Source organism: Eucyclogobius newberryi, unplaced genomic scaffold, assembly GCF_026437365.1.
Source record: "Eucyclogobius newberryi isolate DKJ021-1_F unplaced genomic scaffold, fEucNew1.0.hap1 SCAF_12, whole genome shotgun sequence".
NCBI lineage: Eukaryota > Metazoa > Chordata > Actinopteri > Gobiiformes > Gobiidae > Eucyclogobius > Eucyclogobius newberryi.
Window position 1 is genome coordinate 7,202,259 of NW_027315746.1, and position 21,483 is coordinate 7,223,741.

Consider the following 21,483-nt stretch of genomic DNA (forward strand, 5'->3'; position numbering starts at 1 on the left):
GACACAGACAGACACAGACAGACACAGACAGACACAGACAGACACAGACAGACACAGACAGACAGACACAGACAGACAGACACAGACAGACAGACACAGACAGACACAGACAGACACAGACAGACACAGACAGACACAGACAGACACAGACAGACACAGACAGACACAGACAGACAGACACAGACAGACACAGACAGACAGAGACGGACAGACAGAGACAGACAGAGACGGACAGACACAGACAGACACAGACAGACAGACACAGACAGACACAGACAGACACAGACGGACAGACACAGACAGACACAGACAGACAGACACAGACAGACAGACACAGACAGACACAGACAGACAGACACAGACAGACACAGACAGACACAGACGGACAGACACAGACAGACACAGACAGACACAGACAGACACAGACAGACGCAGACAGACACAGACAGACACAGACAGACGCAGACAGACAGACACAGACACAGACAGACACAGACAGACACAGACAGACAGACAGACACAGACAGACACAGACAGACAAACAGACACAGACAGACAGACACAGACAGACACAGACAGACAGACACAGACAGACAGACACAGACAGACACAGACAGACACAGACGGACAGACACAGACAGACACAGACAGACACAGACAGACGCAGACAGACGCAGACAGACACAGACAGACACAGACAGACACAGACAGACACAGACAGACAGACAGACAGACACAGACAGACAGACACAGACAGACAGACAGACACAGACAGACAGACACAGACAGACACAGACAGACAGACAGACACAGACAGACACAGACAGACACAGACAGACACAGACAGACAGACAGACAGACACAGACACAGACAGACAGACACAGACAGACACAGACACACAGACACAGACAGACACAGACAGACACAGACAGACACAGACACAGACACAGACAGACACAGACAGACACAGACAGACACAGACAGACACAGACAGACACAGACAGACACAGACAGACACAGACACACAGACACACAGACAGACGCCGCCTGCATTTAGACGGCGAGCTCTGCATTTAGACGGCGAGCTCTGCATTTAGACGGCGAGCTCTGCATTTAGACGGCGAGCTCTGCATTTAGACGGCGAGTTCTGCATTTAGACGGCGAGCTCTGCATTTAGACGGCGAGCTCTGCATTTAGACGGCGAGCTCTGCATTTAGACGGCGAGCTCTGCATTCAGACGGCGAGCTCTGCATTCAGACGGCGAGCTCTGCAGGTGCCGTGGCCTGATTATCGCTGTGAAAATAACAACCGCCATAACTCAGCGCGCGGCTCGGGGGAAAGTACAAACCTTCTGCTTGATTCACAATATTTGGATTTGTACTCATCAACCCACGAGTTATTTAACCGTCTGATCCCAAGAAAAACTATTTCCTCGTAAGAAATTGAAAATAAGCTCGAGACACACGGGATTATTGTTCCACTGGCAGATAATTTAGCCATAATTGATTAAAAAATGCAGAATATTGAAACAACTAAAGGAACTCTTGACAAAACACTTCAATTTTTGTTCCAATGTATTCAAAGGTATTTTACATAAAATAGAGGAAATACATAGTAATAATAATATCTATGCTTTCAACATCCTACAAAGACTTAATTTTGAATGAACAAACTGTTTATTAAGAATGATACAGGCTTAACTTATTTTGTAACCTTAATTAGATAGTTACAAACCTGAATTATTCGACTTAATTATGATTTAATGAATGAATAATTCATGAATAACAATGATAATAAAACTTAATTTACCCCTTAAACTAATAAGTCATCTAAACTCGAGTCTCTTCCTCCTGCACACGTTTATTTTTGCAGTACGTTTCCATCCGCGGCTCGGAATCTGTTTGTCGTATTAACTCATTAATTAATTTATCGAACAGGATTAGCGTTTTCATCCAGATTGCGCTAATATAATCTGCTGCTAAACATTCGTGACGCCGGGTTAGCGCTTTGTGCCTCGCCCCGTCGGGTCTCAGGCTGTCAAAGGCTTTATATTACAGGGCGTTATCTGCCTCCTCGCCTCCTCCCCTCGCTTCCTCCCGCCATCCCCCCTCCACATCCTCCCGCCGTCTCCCCTCTACATCCTCCTCTGGTCACATCGTTTCCCTGTCATATCCCATTACGGGGCCGGTCGCCGCCCTCCTCCGTGCCAGCGATGGGACGAGGTTTGTGTGTTCCACTTCCTCCGCCCTCTCACTCTGGGGGGATTTTCCTGGTGAGATAATTGTTTGATGTAATCCCCACTCTCTGTCCAAAAATGATTCATATTATCCAAACAGGGACGTCGCCATGGAGACGTCTTACTCCAGGGTGGGTTTAATGTGCACGTGTGTGTGGGACACTGTAGGAAGGAGAGTATTTCAGTTCAGTGAAAGTGTCGATCGGGATCATTTGGATTTTATTAGTCAATCAAGCCAGGACTTGAACTCAAAACCTTTAGTCAGGATGTCACCATGAACATACTAGAGCTGAGTGAGAGCAGGAGCAGGAGCAGGTGAAGGAGAAGGAGAAGGAGAAGGAGCAGGAGCAGGAGCAGGAGCAGGATTAGGTGAAGGAGCAGGAGTAGGAGAAGGAGTAGGAGTAGGAGAAGGAGAAGGAGCAGAGTAGGAGAAGGAGCAGGAGTAGGAGCAGGAGAAGGAGCAGGAGAAGGAGCAGGAGAAGGAGCAGGAGAAGGAGGAGAAGGAGCAGGAGAAGGAGTAGGAGTAGGAGTAGGAGAAGGAGAAGGAGCAGAGTAGGAGAAGGAGCAGGAGTAGGAGCAGGAGAAGGAGCAGGAGAAGGAGGAGAAGGAGCAGGAGAAGGAGTAGGAGTAGGTGAAGGAGTAGGAGTAGGAGTAGGAGAAGGAGCAGGAGCAGAGTAGGAGTAGGAGAAGGAGCAGGAGTAGGAGAAGAAGGAGCAGAAGCAGGAGTAGGTGAAGGAGCAGGAGTAGGAGAAGGAGTAGGAGAAGGAGAAGGAGCAGGAGCAGAGTAGGAGAAGGAGAAGGAGAAGGAGCAGAAGAAGGAGTAGGAGTAGGTGAAGGGGTAGGAGTAGGAGAAGGAGTAGGAGAAGGAGTAGGAGAAGGAGTAGGTGAAGGAGGAGGAGTAGGTGAAGGAGGAGGAGTAGGTGAAGGAGGAGGAGGGGGAGAAGGAGTAGGAGTAGGAGCAGAGTAGGAGTAGTAGGAGTAGCACTAGTGGAACTGCCCTTTAGCACCTATGATAATATAAAACATCATAATGAGAGTCATGGACAGATGTTTTATTATGATTGTATGTTTGGTGGGAGGAGCTACGCATGTTGTACCAAAAGAACAAAGTCACAGATCAACCTGGTCCAAACTACTCTAAAGAAAGTAAAATCCTCATCTAACTAATCTAAAGAAAGGGAAGACAAAACAACAAGGGTGTCAACAACTGACAAGTGTGTACAAATAAACAAACAAACAAACAAACAAACAAACAATACTACATCATTTAACACTTCTTTAAATGATTGCCCCTCGTAAAAGACCAAAAACTGACTAAATTCACTTCTTTAATAATAAAATAAAACTACATCGGACTGATAAAGAGCTTTTGTGGACATTTTTCTCATTTCAACTTGTTTTATTTTGACATTGTTTATACCTCGACAGTAGCATTAGCATTAGCCTTGACACAACATTAGCCTGTTTCACACGTCGTCACAATCTTCGAGTATTTATTCATTTTCAACACAAACCCAGAGACACAGAAGAAGACATTGTTCAGTATATAAATAAATACAGATATACGTTGCAGTTTTGAGTGCGTTAGCCCTGAACGCCCTGAATGCCCTGAACGCCGCGGTGTAATTAACGGTTTCCTAGCAGCCGCATGCTCCGCCGGACTCGTGTTTTCATCATCCGTTAAGTGCCGTCCTCCCGAGACGGTAACGAGCGCTCCATCAGCCGCGCTTAGAGTCCACGCCGCACTAATTACAGCGCCGGGGAGGCACTTCACCCGCGGCAACGGTCCTGACCGTCCGGAGTGGTCAGCGAGCGGTCAGAAAGGGAAAGGGGATCTGTGCTCTGTGTTTTGTAGTGATGTAGTATTCAAAACCTCATACTTTGGTCAAATGTATATATCGTATTTTCCGGAGTATAAGTCGCACCGGACAAAAAATGCATAATAGAGTCCCGTGTGGTTTAGTCCCGTGTGGTTTGGTCCCGTGTGGTTTGGTCCCGTGTGGTTTGGTCCCGTGTGGTTTGGTCCCGTGTGGTTTAGTCCCGTGTGGTTTTAGTCCCGTGTGGTTTAGTCCCGTGTGGTTTTAGTCCCGTGTGGTTTGGTCCCGTGTGGTTTAGTCCCGTGTGGTTTGGTCCCGTGTGGTTTGGTCCCGTGTGGTTTGGTCCCGTGTGGTTTAGTCCCGTGTGGTTTTAGTCCCGTGTGGTTTAGTCCCGTGTGGTTTTAGTCCCGTGTGGTTTGGTCCCGTGTGGTTTAGTCCCGTGTGGTTTGGTCCCGTGTGGTTTGGTCCCGTGTGGTTTGGTCCCGTGTGGTTTAGTCCCGTGTGGTTAAGTCCCGTGTGGTTTAGTCCCGTGTGGTTTAGTCCCGTGAGGTTTAGTCCCGTGTGGTTTAGTCCCGTGTGGTTTTAGTCCCGTGTGGTTTTAGTCCCGTGTGGTTTAGTCCCGTGTGGTTTAGTCCCGTATGGTTTTAGTCCCGTGTGGTTTAGTCCCGTATGGTTTTAGTCCCGTGTGGTTTAGTCCCGTGTGGTTTAGTCCCGTGTGGTTTAGTCCCGTGTGGTTTTAGTCCCGTGTGGTTTAGCCCCGTGTGGTTTAGTCCCGTATGGTTTTAGTCCCGTGTGGTTTAGTCCCGTGTGGTTTTAGTCCCGTGTGGTTTGGTCCCGTGAGGTTTGGTCCCGTGTTGTTTAGTCCCGTGTGGTTTGGTCCCGTGTGGTTTTAGTCCCCTGTGGTTTAGCCCCGTGTGGTTTAGTCCCGTATGGTTTTAGTCCCGTGTGGTTTAGTCCCGTGTGGTTTGGTCCCGTGTGGTTTGGTCCCGTGTGGTTTTAGTCCCCTGTGGTTTAGCCCCGTGTGGTTTAGTCCCGTATGGTTTTAGTCCCGTGTGGTTTAGTCCCGTGTGGTTTGGTCCCGTGTGGTTTGGTCCCGTGTGGTTTTAGTCCCGTGTGGTTTGGTCCCGTGTGGTTTGGTCCCGTGTGGTTTGGTCCCGTGTGGTTTTAGTCCCGTGTGGTTTAGCCCCGTGTGGTTTAGTCCCGTGTGGTTTAGTCCCGTGTGGTTTAGTCCCGTATGGTTTTAGTCCCGTGTGGTTTAGTCCCGTGTGGTTTAGTCCCGTGTGGTTTAGTCCCGTGTGGTTTAGTCCCGTGTGGTTTTAGTCCCGTGTGGTTTAGCCCCGTGTGGTTTAGTCCCGTATGGTTTTAGTCCCGTGTGGTTTAGTCCCGTGTGGTCTAGTCCCGTGTGGTTTTAGTCCCGTGTGGTTTGGTCCCGTGTGGTTTGGTCCCGTGAGGTTTGGTCCCGTGTTGTTTAGTCCCGTGTGGTTTGGTCCCGTGTGGTTTGGTCCCGTGTGGTTTGGTCCCGTGTGGTTTTAGTCCCCTGTGGTTTAGCCCCGTGTGGTTTAGTCCCGTATGGTTTTAGTCCCGTGTGGTTTAGTCCCGTGTGGTTTGGTCCCGTGTGGTTTGGTCCCGTGTGGTTTGGTCCCGTGTGGTTTTAGTCCCGTGTGGTTTGGTCCCGTGTGGTTTGGTCCCGTGTGGTTTGGTCCCGTGTGGTTTGGTCCCGTGTGGTTTAGTCCCGTGTGGTTTTAGTCCCGTGTGGTTTTAGTCCCGTGTGGTTTAGTCCCGTGTGGTTTTAGTCCCGTGTGGTTTAGTTCCGTGTGGTTTGGTCCCGTGTGGTTTGGTCCCGTGTGGTTTAGTCCCGTGTGGTTTAGTCCCGTGTGGTTTTAGTCCCGTGAGGTTTAGTCCCGTGTGGTTTAGTCCCGTGTGGTTTAGTCCCGTGTGGTTTGGTCCCGTGTGGTTTGGTCCCGTGTGGTTTGGTCCCGTGTGGTTTGGTCCCGTGTGGTTTAGTCTCGTGTGGTTTAGTCCCGTGTGGTTTTAGTCCCGTGAGGTTTAGTCCCGTGTGGTTTAGTCCCGTGTGGTTTAGTCCCGTGAGGTTTAGTCCCGTGTGGTTTAGTCCCGTGTGGTTTTAGTCCCGTGAGGTTTAGTCCCGTGTGGTTTGGTCCCGTGTGGTTTGGTCCCGTGTGGTTTAGTCCCGTGAGGTTTAATCCCGTGTGGTTTTAGTCCCGTGTGGTTTAGTCCCGTGTGGTTTAGTCCCGTGAGGTTTAGTCCCGTGTTGTTTAGTCCCGTGTGGTTTAAGTCCCGTGTGGTTTAGTCCCGTGTGGTTTAGTCCCGTGTGGTTTAGTCCCGTGAGGTTTAGTCCCGTGTTGTTTAGTCCCGTGTGGTTTAAGTCCCGTGTGGTTTAGTCCCGTGTGGTTTAGTCCCGTGTGGTTTAGTCCCGTGAGGTTTAGTCCCGTGTTGTTTAGTCCCGTGTGGTTTAAGTCCCGTGTGGTTTAGTCCCGTGTGGTTTAGTCCCGTGTTGTTTAGTCCCGTGTGGTTTAAGTCCCGTGTGGTTTAGTCCCGTGTTGTTTAGTCCTGTGTGGTTTAAGTCCCGTGTGGTTTAGTCCCGTGTGGTTTAGTCCCGTGTGGTTTAGTCCCGTGTGGTTTAAGTCCCGTGTGGTTTAGTCCCGTGTGGTTTAGAGCGCTCTTTGCACTTAAAGTCCATGTGACAGATTCTCCTGTTTTTCTAATTATGACTTGGTTTTGGTGTTTTAGAACTTGTGCTAAATATTTCTCATAGTTTTACTTCCGTTAAGTTGCAGTTTGAGAAGAAAAATAAGAGTTTAAAATGCCAGGAAATAGAGCTGAAACTGAGTCCCTCTGTGATGTCATCAACGTGCGACGTGTTTCTCACCTGTTTCTCACCTGTTGCAGTGTGAAAAATGGAAAACGCAGCTCTTATAGTGAGTGAGTGAACATTTTCCTTCTCTGATCTCTGATGAAGGTTCTCTTTTCTTACAAATAAAAGCGATATAAACTGTGAAACAAAAACAAAGAATGAATCTTATCTAAGACGGCACAGTTCTCTAGAGTCTAGACCAAGTCACGGAATACATTACAAAATACACTTTAATGCACGCATTAGTATTCTGTATCCAAAACATTTTCTTCCCAACACTGGCCTTCAGTTGGTTTCGTGTTTGGAGGCTAACGCTAACTCTACCTCATTATTTTCTGTTCACAAACACTGGAAAGGCCAAATTGCCTACTTGTTTGTGTCTTTGTGTTGTGTCCTTTTGTGTGTAGCCTGTTTGTCAGACACTGGCCTCTCTGTTGTTGACTACTGTGGATTGTACTTTCCTCTAATGGTTGTGACTCTGGCTTTTAGAACACTGTGTCAGTGTCACCGGGCCGGGCTTAATGTGGCCTCAGAGCAAAGCTGATCTCTGGGGAGACGGAGGATAAGCTCCTGCCACTTTACTGCTGTTACACAACCAGCAGGGGGCGACACCAGCAGACGGCATTTTTCACATTTTTATTTCCCCGATGCGATGCTTATAATCGTGATAATAATCAATGAGGTATTTGTCATTTCCTCGTTTCGGCTGGCTGCACTCAAACGACTTTATAACGACGCATCTGATACAAAGAAAATGTATTATTATTCTCTTTTAATCACTATAATCCAGTCTATACTTGTGTTACATCAAATGGTGCTCCAGCCTCTAATTCTATACTTCTTTTACACAAAGTAAACAGGCATGTTAATATTAAGTACGTAATAAGTTTTAGGTATGGAGCCGGGACAACTATTTATCGATTCATTCATTTATTTTTGGTTATATATTTCAATTAATTGCATGCATAAACACAGAATAAACACAAACATGACTTAATACTCATATCCTAATACTTTATACTGAAGCAGCTTTACATAAACAGAAATGAGCGAAGCAAACATGATTCTATTCTAGACAAAGAAACACTCTTCCCTGTATTACATATCATTTTATTACATATCATTTTAATAGTCACTAATAAATCATTTCTTGTGGTTCTGTTTTAAATTTTAAGAAAGTGGTATATCATTTTAATTTGTCGCTTGGTTCCTTCCATCATTTCACTTCAATAACTGAAATACCTCTTGATTTACTAAACTTATTATACTGATCATAACATAATGTCCAAAAGGAAGATCTACAAATGTTAATCCTGATCTTGATAATACTGATTATTAGTCAGTTACAGCACAACAAATCAAACACTTCCATCGTCCAATCAGGGTCATTTTGTCTTCTGATGTTTTATTTTGAAAGACCAGTTGTTTTGTGTTGTTTGCTTGACTTTTCTTCCTCCGAGTGCCACTGGACGTTGCTGTTCCGTGTCTCGTCAGCTGATTCGCGCAGGTTCTGTCGCCGTCTTCCCACCGGTGGAGGCCGGACGACGGCGCCATCTGCTGTCCGACCGCCACAGGACAGTAGCCCGGGTGCGGCACAGTAAAAAGGCCCCCTCGTCCCCGGTTCATAGCCCCGCCTCTGCCTTCACAGCAAGAATCGCTGACAAAACACGTCACGACAACATCGAGTGCGTGAGCAGTCGAAACTGTCTGGTAAAAACCCCCAAAAATACACGATGTTGCCGTGTCATCTCGGCGCTATAACCGTAGCATTAGCATTGACCTCTGTCATGTGGTTCAGGACGTTTGTAAGTTTTGCCACGATTTCAGGCTTAACTTTTACCCTTTGAATGACATTGCCAGAGCAGCATCGGCCTGTTCCGAGACACAGACCTGACGAAACCGCTGAACTCTGCATTTATTCAGAGCATTTCTCATCTACTCGTCTTCTTCTCTCCCTCCCCCCGTTTTCTTCCCCTTCTCTCTTCTCTCTCTCTCCGTCTCTCCCGCCCGTGGAGCCGGTGTCTCGTAAAGCCCGACGAGGGGCTCAGACTTGATAAAGATGGATGATTTTATTAGTGTCTGGAAGCCGGCGTGTTTGCGGAGAGCTTTGTGAAGCGATTTCGCCGCTGTACGAGTCGCGGGCAGATGTGGACAGCGTCGTAGGAGGGATGAGGCTCCGGTCACGCTTTGGGATTTCAGTATTCATTAAAATGTGCCGACGTGACGTTTCTCATTGTGTTACATCATTCGCATTAGGGAAAACTGGTTAAAAAAGACTAAAAATGCGGTTTATGTGGTATTATTGTGACTGTCAGTGCCTCTGTTCAGCACTTTTGTCATGGATCCTGTTTTGGTTCCTTGTTTTCTGTGTCTTTATTGTGTTTTTATTGTGTGTTTGTTTACCCTGTCAATGTGTTTTATAGTGGCATGTCTTTTGTGCGCTTGTTTTTCAGTTTTACATCTTGTCCGTCAATCGCCCTGATGTGTCTCACCTGTTGCGTCCCCCATGTTTCACCTCGTCCTTGATCGGTCAGTTCTGTCAAGCAGAAGAAATCAAGAGAACGATCTAAAACGCAGGCCCAGAATGTCAGAATAATCCAGGGATGAAATGCTAAAAGCTAAAACTAACTTGCAGACACTGGAGCAACAAAGGACAAGGTGAAACATGGGGCTTAAACACAGAAGGGGGACACACCCGGTGGGACGGACAGGAAGTAAAACAGAAAAACAAGCACACAAAATACATGTCAAAATAAAACTCTGAGGACATGAACAGGGTAAAAACAAACATCAAGCCACAGGAAACAGTTAAACAAAGCAGGATCCATGACGATGTTGGTCAGCTGCGCTTGTTGCTGAAATGACCCAAAGGAGTCTGATGAAGTGAAAACACAGAGGTGTTTCCACACGATGATGTCACAAGGTGCACCTCATCTTTTTGCATTCTGGAGAGGAAGACGGCCTATCTAAGCAGGATTAACCGATGTCAATTCATTTTTACGGTAAAGATTAATGAACATTATACTGATGTAGATGTAGATTTGACATAACTCTGCATTTCATTGCCCGTCCACTGGTTTTCAAAGTCCACAACTCCTTAGACTCCAGTGTTTTTGATGAAATAGCTTGTTTTTTAAAGGAACTGTATGTAAGAATTGTGCTTTTGAATTTCATAAACATGACCTGCCCGTGTCCCAAGATTTGAGCTAAACAGCGTTTACGGACAACAATGAACGCTGATTTATTCAAGCAGAGACAAGTCGTTGATGTTACAATTTGGTCTTTTTGGTTTCTCCAGTCAGTCGATTCTCCACAGAGCAGAACGAGCCTCTCATGAGTCTCTAGTTTGCAGTTTCAACGCTGAAGTCCAGTGCGTTTACACCTGTTAAAGTCTGTTCCTTCACTCCGCTGTACCTGTTATTAATCTTTGCACTGCACGTTGAACACACAGTTTAATGAGCAGAGCTGCCTAACCTCAGATCAGGAAACACTTACCTTTGACGTGGTGCAGACCGGTCGTGCATTATGTAAGATCTCTCCAGACTTAGTGTTCTGGGATGTCGCTGACTCAGATGCACAAACGGAGCCGGCTCGTACTGTATGTAAAGGTTTCCTCTGCACCTGCTCACGACTGAGGACTAAGGACAATATCAGCGTAAACAGAGTAACATTCAACTCAGCAAACTCTCTGACCTGTAAGTGCAAATGTGAGAGCTTTTCAATGACGTGCATTTTCAGCATTGAACCGTGGACTTTATTTAGTCATCGGAACGTTACTATTGGGCCTTGTGCCACAATGTAAAGGCATTAAAACATTAAAAAAGTAATACCGTATTTTCCGGACTATAAGTCGCACTGGAGTATAAGTCGCACCAGCCCAAAAATGCATAATAGAGAAGAAATAAACATTTAAGTCGCAATGGAGTATGAAATGCAGTTGCAAGTGTGAAAATAACAAATAATATCACATATAAGTCGCTCCGGAGTATAAGTATATACGTATAAATATAAGTTTATACGTCTAAGTTTCAATTCTTGGGGATTTTAACATTTGGGTCGATGGCTCATCATGCCCTGCAAAGGATCTTTTAACCTTGACCGAAACATTTAACTTTGAGCAGCATGTTTCAGGTCCCACTCACCAAAAGGGACACACTTTAGACCTGGTGTTTTCACTTGGCCTGAGTGTTGCTAACCTCTGTGTGGAGGATGTCCATATGAGCGATCATAGCTGTGTTTTATTTGAATTGAACTTTTCTCCTGAGCCTGTGCCTCAAACATCAGGTCTCAGAGGCGCATTATCACTGCAAATACAGCCGTCCAATTTTCTGCTGTATTTGATCCTCATTTGTTTATGAATTGTCTTGATGTGGACAGTTTAATTAATTCCTTTAACAGCCAATGTTTATCCATTTTAGATCAGGTGGCACCTGTAAAATCCACTCTGTCAACACAGAAAAAAGCTTGTCCTTGGATAAATGAAGATATCCTAAACCTAAAGAGACTATGTCGGAAAACTGAGCGTCTGTGGGAAACCTCCAGTCTTGAGGTCCATAGGTTCCACCTCAGAGATCTTGTGTCATCTTACAATTAAATTATGGAAAGTTCCAGATCTGATTACTTCCGCCAGCAAATAACATCCAACAAGAAAAACCCCAAAGTGTTGTTTGACACTATAAATTCTATTGTTTGTCCTTCAGCTGCAGTGACTCCTGTTTCCTGCAAAGCTGACAGCAATGAATTCCTCAAGTTCTTTATCGATAAGATCAAGATGATCAAAGACCAAATCTCACTCCCATTGTCTGATAAACCTGTTTCTGTGGAGCCTGTTTCCCAAAACTGGTCTTCTTTTAAGCCTGTCACTCTAGAAGACATCTCAGCTCTGGTGACCAAGATGAAACCCTCCTCTTGTGCATCAGATGCCCTTCCCTGCAGGCTCTTCCTCAAAGTGTTTGATGTTATTGGCCCCTGGGTTACCAAAATTGTAAATCTCTCTCTTTCTACTGGTGTGTTTCCTGGTCCATTTAAACATGCCATAGTTGAGCCTTTACTGAAAAAAACAAACTTGGACCCGACAGACCCCAAAAAGTTTCAGACCCATATCAAAGCTCCCGTTCATGTCCAAAATCCTTGAGAAGGTGGTCTCTGAACAATTGTCAGATTTCCTTGATCAGTCAAACATTCACGACTCTTTTCAATCTGGTTTCCGCAAACATCATTCTACGAAAACCGCATTGCTCAAAGTGTCCAGTGACATTATGATGTCTGCTGATTCTGGAAAATGCACGGTTTTAGTTCTGTTGGATCTGTCTGCACGGTTGACCTTTGACACTGTCGACCATCATATCCTGTTGAACAGACTGAGGGACCTGATTGGACTATCAGGGTCAGTTCTTCATTGGTTTTCCTCATATTTATCCGGTCGGAGCTTTAGTGTTGCTGCAAACCAAATAATGTCCGACTCAGCTGATCTGTTGTGTGGAGTTCCTCAGGGCTCCATCTTGGGTCCCGTCCTATTTCTGCTTTATATAATTCCCCTGGGAATGATCATTAAAGAGTTTAGTGATGTGTCCTATCACCTGTTCGCTGACGATATTCAGCTCTATTGCTCTTTTAAACCTTCTGAGATCCAGAAGCTGAACTCCTTGGTCAGTTGTTTAGTGCAAATTAAACAATGGCTGAGTCAAAACTCGTTGCAGCTAAATGCTGACAAAACAGAAACTCTGATTATTGCCCCTGATGATGCCATTCCAGGGATAAACCAGTACTTGGGTGTTTTAGGCCAGACTGCTAAGTCTTAGAAACTTTGGTGTTGTCTTTGACAAAGACATGTCTTTAGAGCACCACTCCAAGCTGTTGACGAGGAACTGTTTCTTTCAGTTGAGGAAAATCTCTAAGCTCAGGAAAATGGTGTCTCAAAATGACCTGGAACTTATAATTCATGCTTTTGTGACTTCACGTTTGGACTATTGTAACAGTTTGTTTTCCTGTCTTAACAAGAAGGAACTCTCTCGTCTGCAGCTGGTCCAGAACTCTGCAGCGAGGAGCTTGACCCGCACAAATAGAAGGGCCCACATTTCACCCATTCTTAAAGCCCTTCACTGGAGACGGTCTCCTACCGGATACAGTTTAAAATTCTTGTTTTAACTTTTAGAGCTTTAAATGGTCAGGTCCCTCTGTACATCAGCGATCTGATTAAACCATACGCTCCCTCTCGCTCACTAAGGTCCTTGGACCAGAAACTGTTGCTGGTTCCTCGCACCCGTTTTCGGACCAGAGGAGACAGATCCTTCCAGGCTGTTGCCCCCAGACTCTGGAACGATCTTCCGTTCTCCCTACGGTCACTGGACTCAGTTACTGCTTTTAAGGGTCAGCTTAAAACCTTTTTATTTAGTCAAGCCTTTTAAATGCACTTGTTTTAGGGACTGATTTTACTGTATATTGTTGTATATGTATTGTTCACTGTAAGTTTTTTGTGTTTTTATTGTTTTATTCTGTGTTTTGTGAAGCACTTTGTGACCTCTGTCTGTGAAAGGTGCTATATAAATAAAATTTACTTACTTACTTACTTACTTAAGTGTAAGTCGCACCCCGGCCAAAACTATGAAAAAAGGTGCGACTTATAGTCCAGAAAATACGGTATTTACATTAGTAACCGGATTTTGTTGTTGTTGTTGTTGTCTGTATTAAATGGTTGGAACACGACGTAGATTCAGTTGGTTTGTTGGTTGGATGAAGATATTTTGTCTTTTTTCCCCCACGTTGCCAAGGAAACGTTACATCTGAATTCATTGCAACCGTTCCAAACATGATTTCGAGAACAGAATGATAATTTGCGAACTGAGACGTACAAAGGGCCGACTCACACTCGAGCTTCACGTCGATTCGTTCAGTGCTCTGGGTGAACTCATTTCGGCTGCAGTTTGAACTAACGTTGATCCTTGTGTTGCAGATGGCCCAGCGGAGGCGAGGAGGAAGAGAGAGTTTCAAAGACAAGAAATCCACAAACCAGGTGAATACGATGCGTCTCTGTGCAGTTTTCTTAGAACTAGGCGAGTAAATCAAGGACTACAGCTGAGACACATCCAGAACAAGTCTTAAAGGTGCACTATGTAACGCTGCTGTCACCTGCTTGTCTCCATGGACACTTACATTGTTTTGAACGCAAGTTTTCACAGTTTGCACATCTCCAAAACGACATTTTCGTATATATTTTCCATTTTCCAACATCTGTGTCACCTCCAGGCGGAACCTTAGCCTGGAAAGTGACACAGTGCAACTTTAACTGTTTCATATCCGTCTGTTTTAAATGAGAAATCAGAACTTAATTAGAATCTGGAATCAAACTGTACAACTAAACCGCCGAGAATTGTTCCACATTAGCTAATATTTAATTGAGTTATTATTTGGACGCATTCTTCTTCTATTTGATTAGCATTAGCCAATTTCAAAGTAAGAATAGAGAAGTTGGCTGGGATTTATTGTTTCACAAGTTCAAATGAATTCCCATACAGTTTCCCCCACAGACACTTCCCAAAAATCCAGTTTAAAAAGACAGTTTATCAGTTGTGGGTTTAGCAAAACAAATAATGAAAACTTAACAATCAGCAAGACGTCTTTATGAATGTAATCGCCTTTTAATTTCCTGCTGATTCTGTTCGATGCACCTCCAGTTCTTTCAGAGTTCTACTTTCAAGGCGGCGTTAAGAACATAGCAATGAACTGACCCCGTTTTCCCGTGTTATTTTCAGGAGGACAGCGCCGACCTTCGCTGTCAGCTGCAGTTCGTCAAAGAAGAGTCCAGCTTAATGAGGAAGAAGATGGCCAAACTCAGCCGCGAAAAGGACGAAGTCGAACAGGAACTGCAGAAGTACAAGTCCGTTTACGGCGACGTGGACAGTCCGCTACCGTTAGCCGAGTGCTCCGGCGGCGGCCCCCACTCCACGCGGGAGGCCGAACTGCGTTTACGCCTCAAGCTCGTCGAGGAGGAAGCGAACATCCTCGGCAGGAAGATCGTGGAGCTGGAAGTCGAGAACCGCAGCTTGCGCTCTGAGAATGAGGACATCCGCTGCCAGTACGAGCGCGACTGTTTCGGTCGCGAGCCTTTTTCGAGCATGCCGTCTTCGCCGTACGGGGGCGACACGCTGGAGTCGGCGAGCGAACTGCGACGCCACCTGCAGTTCGTGGAAGAAGAGGCCGAGCTCTTGAGGAGATCGATATCGGAAATCGAAGATCACAATCGGCAGCTGACGTCCGAATTGAATCGTTTTAAGTTCGGGCCTAGCGGGAGTAGCGCGGTGGGGGAGGAAATCGGCGAAGCGGGTTTGTTTAAAAGCGGGAACGGGTCCAGCCTTATCATGGACGAGCTCAAATCGGCTCGGATACAGATAAACGAACTCAGCGGCAAAGTCATGAAGCTGCAGTACGAAAACCGCGTGCTGCTCTCCAACGTCCAGCGCTACGATCTGGCGGCTAACATAGGAACACACGCGGCTAGCACGAGGGATAGCGACGCGGATCAGGCAGAGGAGGAGGAGGAAGCTAACCGGCTACTGCTGCTGCAGCCCAAACGCGAGGGCCCCATCGGCGGAGAGAGCGATTCTGACGATCTTTTTGAGAAAACGGGTACAACGTCCGGATTCGGGAGCAACAAGCCTTCGGACGGTAGCGAGCTAAGTGCTATTGAGTTAGCGAATCGCAGGAGGGAGGAGAGGGAATCCTTCAGCAATGTGAAACGGGAGGCAGACAGGTTGGGCAAAACCGTGGATAGACTTATAACTGATACGGATAGCTTGGTTTACGAAGGAAGATTGGTGGTTACGACTGGAGAAGCTGCAGACGCTAGCAGTTCTCCAACTGCCAAACCCGACACGCAGGTTCTGGACACCATAAACACGCGGATGAAGGCGTTTCGGACGGAGTTACACATTTTTATGGAGAAATTGGAGCATGTCGGGGAGGCGTTTCGAGACCGGACGGACGATCTTTCGCCGATGCCGAATCTCACCGAGTCCAGCAGCTTCCTGTCCACCGTCACCTCCATGTCCCGGGATTCTCCCATAGGAACGTTTGGACGCGACCTGGGCACGGACTTCCAGGTAAGGGCTGTGCACGAAACAGAGAGGTTTAAAAATGTATTGATTTTTCCTTCTTTACAAAGCCAATTTCGATGTGTTGGGACACGGTGTAGGATAAAGGATGTTAATGATAAAAGAACACGCCCCAAAATAAAGAAAGTGTTGTTGTTTTTTTAAGGAAGTGGGCAATATGTTTGAAAATCTATCAAAAATATATATGCTTATGCCTTTATAATACATTTTTTTTATTCCAATGAAAATTCCTCTCATTTTGAAACATGTTCATATGGTGATTTTCTGTAATTGTAATGTTAATGTCTTCTTGACTTTATGTTTAACTTCAGCAGAGGTAATTTTCTTTTTCATTTATATATTTTCAGTTGAAGGAAGCATATCTACGTTTATATTTACAATTTACACAGTTTCCCAACAGTTTTTGGCTTTAGCTTTTGTGTTGATTCTTCTTTATGGGCAATTATGTTTTTTAATTAAGAAACTTTAAGTAGGAAAATGCTTATATTTTTCTTTTACTTTTTTTCAAGAAAGCAAACGAGATAATAATTGAATAAGTGCTTGAATTAAGTAGTATTTTGACTGTCTTAGAATAAGATTTTCCCACTCGAAATAAGGGAACTTGAGAGAACTTGTTTCTTTGGCAAATCTTCTTTTAAGACAATAAAAATATACTCAATTATTATGACTTATATTGTCTATTGAATTAGATTTTATATTCAGCCTTTCTTACTTGTTTCTTTTGAACGTTTGTACTGTTTAAATATATTATGATTATGTGTATTATCATTGTCAACGGGGTCCAAACCCTTTAAGCATCAGTCTAAACCAAACTTCGTGTTAATTCTATTTCCTGTTTGCTTAACTGACCAATCGTAGCTCAACTGTAGCCGAACACGCATCCCATGCACAGCCGGTTTTAGGGTCACACAGCTCCACCAAAATGCCACCCAGCTCCACCCTCGGGCACTTCCCCCTTTCACACGCACTTCCCCCTTTCACACCCCTCACCCCCCCCCCCCCCCCCCCCCCCCCCCGCCCGCCCACGCCCACCAGCGACCGACCGCCATCGCATCCACATCTGCATCTCCACATCTGCACCGCCCTCACTGTCTGCTGCTGCTGCTGCTGCTGTGCTGAGAGTTCAATGGGTGGAGTGTGAGTGTGGGAAGCCTAGTAGTAGAAGTAGTAATAATAGTAGTAGTAGAAGTAGTAGTAGTAGTAGTGGTTGTTTGTTGGCAGCTTCTTCCACATGGCTCAACTTCGTGTTAGAATGTGTACGTTTCGACTGGTTGGAACGGTCCGAAAGCGTCTCCGTTCACTCTGTTATCAGTCAATTGTACCGGTCCGTTTAAGCAATCCAAAGTGGCACTAGCTTTCCAGAGAGGTCCGACTCTCTTTCGGCTCGCGAAATGCTTTGGCGCTGGACGAGATAAGAACGTAGAGACAGAGAGAGACAGAGAGAGACAGAGAGAGACAGAGAGAGACAGAGAGAGACAGAGGGAGAGACAGAGAGAGACAGAGAGAGAGAGAGGGAGCGAGAGAGACTCGGGTGGAAAAGGGAACGACAAGCAGATAAGACGAAGCAGAAGTACAGACAGACAGACGCCGTGTATGACGCTCTTCAACCTGGACAAACTCAAATGAATATCCAATACATGATGAATGATACGTAATTAACACGGATATATTAAAATGTACTATGTATATATATCATCGTTGATGTATAGGTTTGTCGCGTAGACCCCGGGAGGGAGCGATGAGCGATGAGCGATGTGCAGAGCAGGATATGACAAGGATCTTCACCTCGGAGCCAAGACACTGAAAGAAAAATTAAACTCTGTAAAGGGGGTGCTGGGGGTGGAGGAGGGCGGTGCGAGCTGAACTGCTGAATGGAGTGGAGGAGGGCAGTGCGAGCTGAACTGCTGAATGGAGTGGAGGAGGGCGGTGCGAGCTGAACTGCTGAATGGAGTGGAGGAGGGCAGTGCGAGCTGAACTGCTGAATGGAGTGGAGGAGGGCAGTGCGAGCTGAACTGCTGAATGGAGTGGAGGAGGGCGGTGCGAGCTGAACTGCTGAATGGGGTGGAGGAGGGCGGTGCGAGCTGAACTGCTGAATGGGGTGGAGGAGGGCAGTGCGAGCTGAACTGCTGAATGGAGTGGAGGAGGGCGGTGCGAGCTGAACTGCTGAATGGGGTGGAGGAGGGCGGTGCGAGCTGAACTGCTGAATGGGGTGGAGGAGGGCTGTGCGAGCTGAACTGCTGAATGGGGTGGAGGAGGGCGGTGCGAGCTGAACTGCTGAATGGAGTGGAGGAGGGCGGTGCGAGCTGAACTGCTGAATGGAGTGGAGGAGGGCGGTGCGAGCTGAACTGCTGAATGGAGTGGAGGAGGGCGGTGCGAGCTGAACTGCTGAATGGGGTGGAGGAGGGTTGTGCGAGCTGAACTGCTGAATGGAGTGGAGGAGGGCGGTGCGAGCTGAACTGCTGAATGGAGTGGAGGAGGGCGGTGCGAGCTGAACTGCTGAATGGGGTGGAGGAGGGCGGTGCGAGCTGAACTGCTGAATGGAGTGGAGGAGGGCTGTGCGAGCTGAACTGCTGAATGGGGTGGAGGAGGGCTGTGCGAGCTGAACTGCTGAATGGAGTGGAGGAGGGCGGTGCGAGCTGAACTGCTGAATGGGGTGGAGGAGGGCGGTGCGAGCTGAACTGCTGAATGGGGTGGAGGAGGGCGGTGCGAGCTGAACTGCTGAATGGGGTGGAGGAGGGCAGTGCGAGCTGAACTGCTGAATGGAGTGGAGGAGGGCGGTGCGAGCTGAACTGCTGAATGGGGTGGAGGAGGGCTGTGCGAGCTGAACTGCTGAATGGAGTGGAGGAGGGCGGTGCGAGCTGAACTGCTGAATGGGGTGGAGGAGGGCGGTGCGAGCTGAACTGCTGAATGGAGTGGAGGAGGGCGGTGCGAGCTGAACTGCTGAATGGAGTGGAGGAGGGCTGTGCGAGCTGAACTGCTGAATGGAGTGGAGGAGGGCGGTGCGAGCTGAACTGCTGAATGGAGTGGAGGAGGGCGGTGCGAGCTGAACTGCTGAATGGGGTGGAGGAGGGCTGTGCGAGCTGAACTGCTGAATGGAGTGGAGGAGGGCGGTGCGAGCTGAACTGCTGAATGGGGTGGAGGAGGGCGGTGCGAGCTGAACTGCTGAATGGAGTGGAGGAGGGCGGTGCGAGCTGAACTGCTGAATGGAGTGGAGGAGGGCGGTGCGAGCTGAACTGCTGAATGGGGTGGAGGAGGGCAGTGCGAGCTGAACTGCTGAATGGAGTGGAGGAGGGCGGTGCGAGCTGAACTGCTGAATGGAGTGGAGGAGGGCGGTGCGAGCTGAACTGCTGAATGGAGTGGAGGAGGGCGGTGCGAGCTGAACTGCTGAATGGGGTGGAGGAGGGCTGTGCGAGCTGAACTGCTGAATGGAGTGGAGGAGGGCGGTGCGAGCTGAACTGCTGAATGGGGTGGAGGAGGGCGGTGCGAGCTGAACTGCTGAATGGAGTGGAGGAGGGCGGTGCGAGCTGAACTGCTGAATGGGGTGGAGGAGGGCGGTGCGAGCTGAACTGCTGAATGGGGTGGAGGAGGGCTGTGCGAGCTGAACTGCTGAATGGAGTGGAGGAGGGCGGTGCGAGCTGAACTGCTGAATGGAGTGGAGGAGGGCGGTGCGAGCTGAACTGCTGAATGGAGTGGAGGAGGGCGGTGCGAGCTGAACTGCTGAATGGAGTGGAGGAGGGCGGTGCGAGCTGAACTGCTGAATGGAGTGGAGGAGGGCGGTGCGAGCTGAACTGCTGAATGGAGTGGAGGAGGGCGGTGCGAGCTGAACTGCTGAATGGAGTGGAGGAGGGCGGTGCGAGCTGAACTGCTGAATGGAGTGGAGGAGGGCGGTGCGAGCTGATCTGCTGAATGGAGTGGAGGAGGGCGGTGCGAGCTGAACTGCTGAATGGGGTTGAGGAGGGCGGTGCGAGCTGAACTGCTGAATGGGGTGGAGGAGGGCTGTGCGAGCTGAACTGCTGAATGGAGTGGAGGAGGGCGGTGCGAGCTGAACTGCTGAATGGGGTTGAGGAGGGCGGTGCGAGCTGAACTGCTGAATGGGGTGGAGGAGGGCTGTGCGAGCTGAACTGCTGAATGGAGTGGAGGAGGGCGGTGCGAGCTGAACTGCTGAATGGGGTTGAGGAGGGCGGTGCGAGCTGAACTGCTGAATGGGGTGGAGGAGGGCTGTGCGAGCTGAACTGCTGAATGGAGTGGAGGAGGGCGGTGCGAGCTGAACTGCTGAATGGAGTGGAGGAGGGCGGTGCGAGCTGAACTGCTGAATGGAGTGGAGGAGGGCGGTGCGAGCTGAACTGCTGAATGGAGTGGAGGAGGGCGGTGCGAGCTGAACTGCTGAATGGAGTGGAGGAGGGCGGTGCGAGCTGAACTGCTGAATGGAGTGGAGGAGGGCGGTGCGAGCTGAACTGCTGAATGGAGTGGAGGAGGGCGGTGCGAGCTGAACTGCTGAATGGAGTGGAGGAGGGCGGTGCGAGCTGAACTGCTGAATGGAGTGGAGGAGGGCGGTGCGAGCTGAACTGCTGAATGGGGTGGAGGAGGGCGGTGCGAGCTGAACTGCTGAATGGGGTGGAGGAGGGCGGTGCGAGCTGAACTGCTGAATGGAGTGGAGGAGGGCGGTGCGAGCTGAACTGCTGAATGGGGTGGAGGAGGGCGGTGCGAGCTGAACTGCTGAATGGGGTGGAGGAGGGCGGTGCGAGCTGAACTGCTGAATGGAGTGGAGGAGGGCGGTGCGAGCTGAACTGCTGAATGGAGTGGAGGAGGGCTGTGCGAGCTGAACTGCTGAATGGAGTGGAGGAGGGCGGTGCGAGCTGAACTGCTGAATGGGGTGGAGGAGGGCGGTGCGAGCTGAACTGCTGAATGGAGTGGAGGAGGGCGGTGCGAGCTGAACTGCTGAATGGGGTGGAGGAGGGCTGTGCGAGCTGAACTGCTGAATGGAGTGGAGGAGGGCGGTGCGAGCTGAACTGCTGAATGGGGTGGAGGAGGGCGGTGCGAGCTGAACTGCTGAATGGAGTGGAGGAGGGCGGTGCGAGCTGAACTGCTGAATGGAGTGGAGGAGGGCGGTGCGAGCTGAACTGCTGAATGGAGTGGAGGAGGGCTGTGCGAGCTGAACTGCTGAATGGAGTGGAGGAGGGCGGTGCGAGCTGAACTGCTGAATGGGGTGGAGGAGGGCGGTGCGAGCTGAACTGCTGAATGGAGTGGAGGAGGGCTGTGCGAGCTGAACTGCTGAATGGAGTGGAGGAGGGCGGTGCGAGCTGAACTGCTGAATGGAGTGGAGGAGGGCTGTGCGAGCTGAACTGCTGAATGGAGTGGAGGAGGGCGGTGCGAGCTGAACTGCTGAATGGAGTGGAGGAGGGCTGTGCGAGCTGAACTGCTGAATGGGGTGGAGGAGGGCGGTGCGA

The 21,483-nt window shown here is 48.4% G+C and overlaps 1 protein-coding gene across 3 annotated transcripts in view; it reads left to right on the forward strand.

The window, feature by feature from the left end:
* Nucleotides 1–21,483, forward strand: part of mtcl1 (microtubule crosslinking factor 1) — a 115,616-nt gene that overhangs the window by 60,911 nt on the left and 33,222 nt on the right. For all 3 annotated transcript variants that reach the window (XM_072440685.1, XM_072440686.1, XM_072440687.1), the window contains exons 4-5: nt 13,879–13,938; nt 14,678–16,024. In XM_072440685.1, coding sequence (XP_072296786.1) covers nt 13,879–13,938; nt 14,678–16,024 — 1,407 coding nt within the window. The remainder of the gene's footprint in view (nt 1–13,878; nt 13,939–14,677; nt 16,025–21,483) is intronic.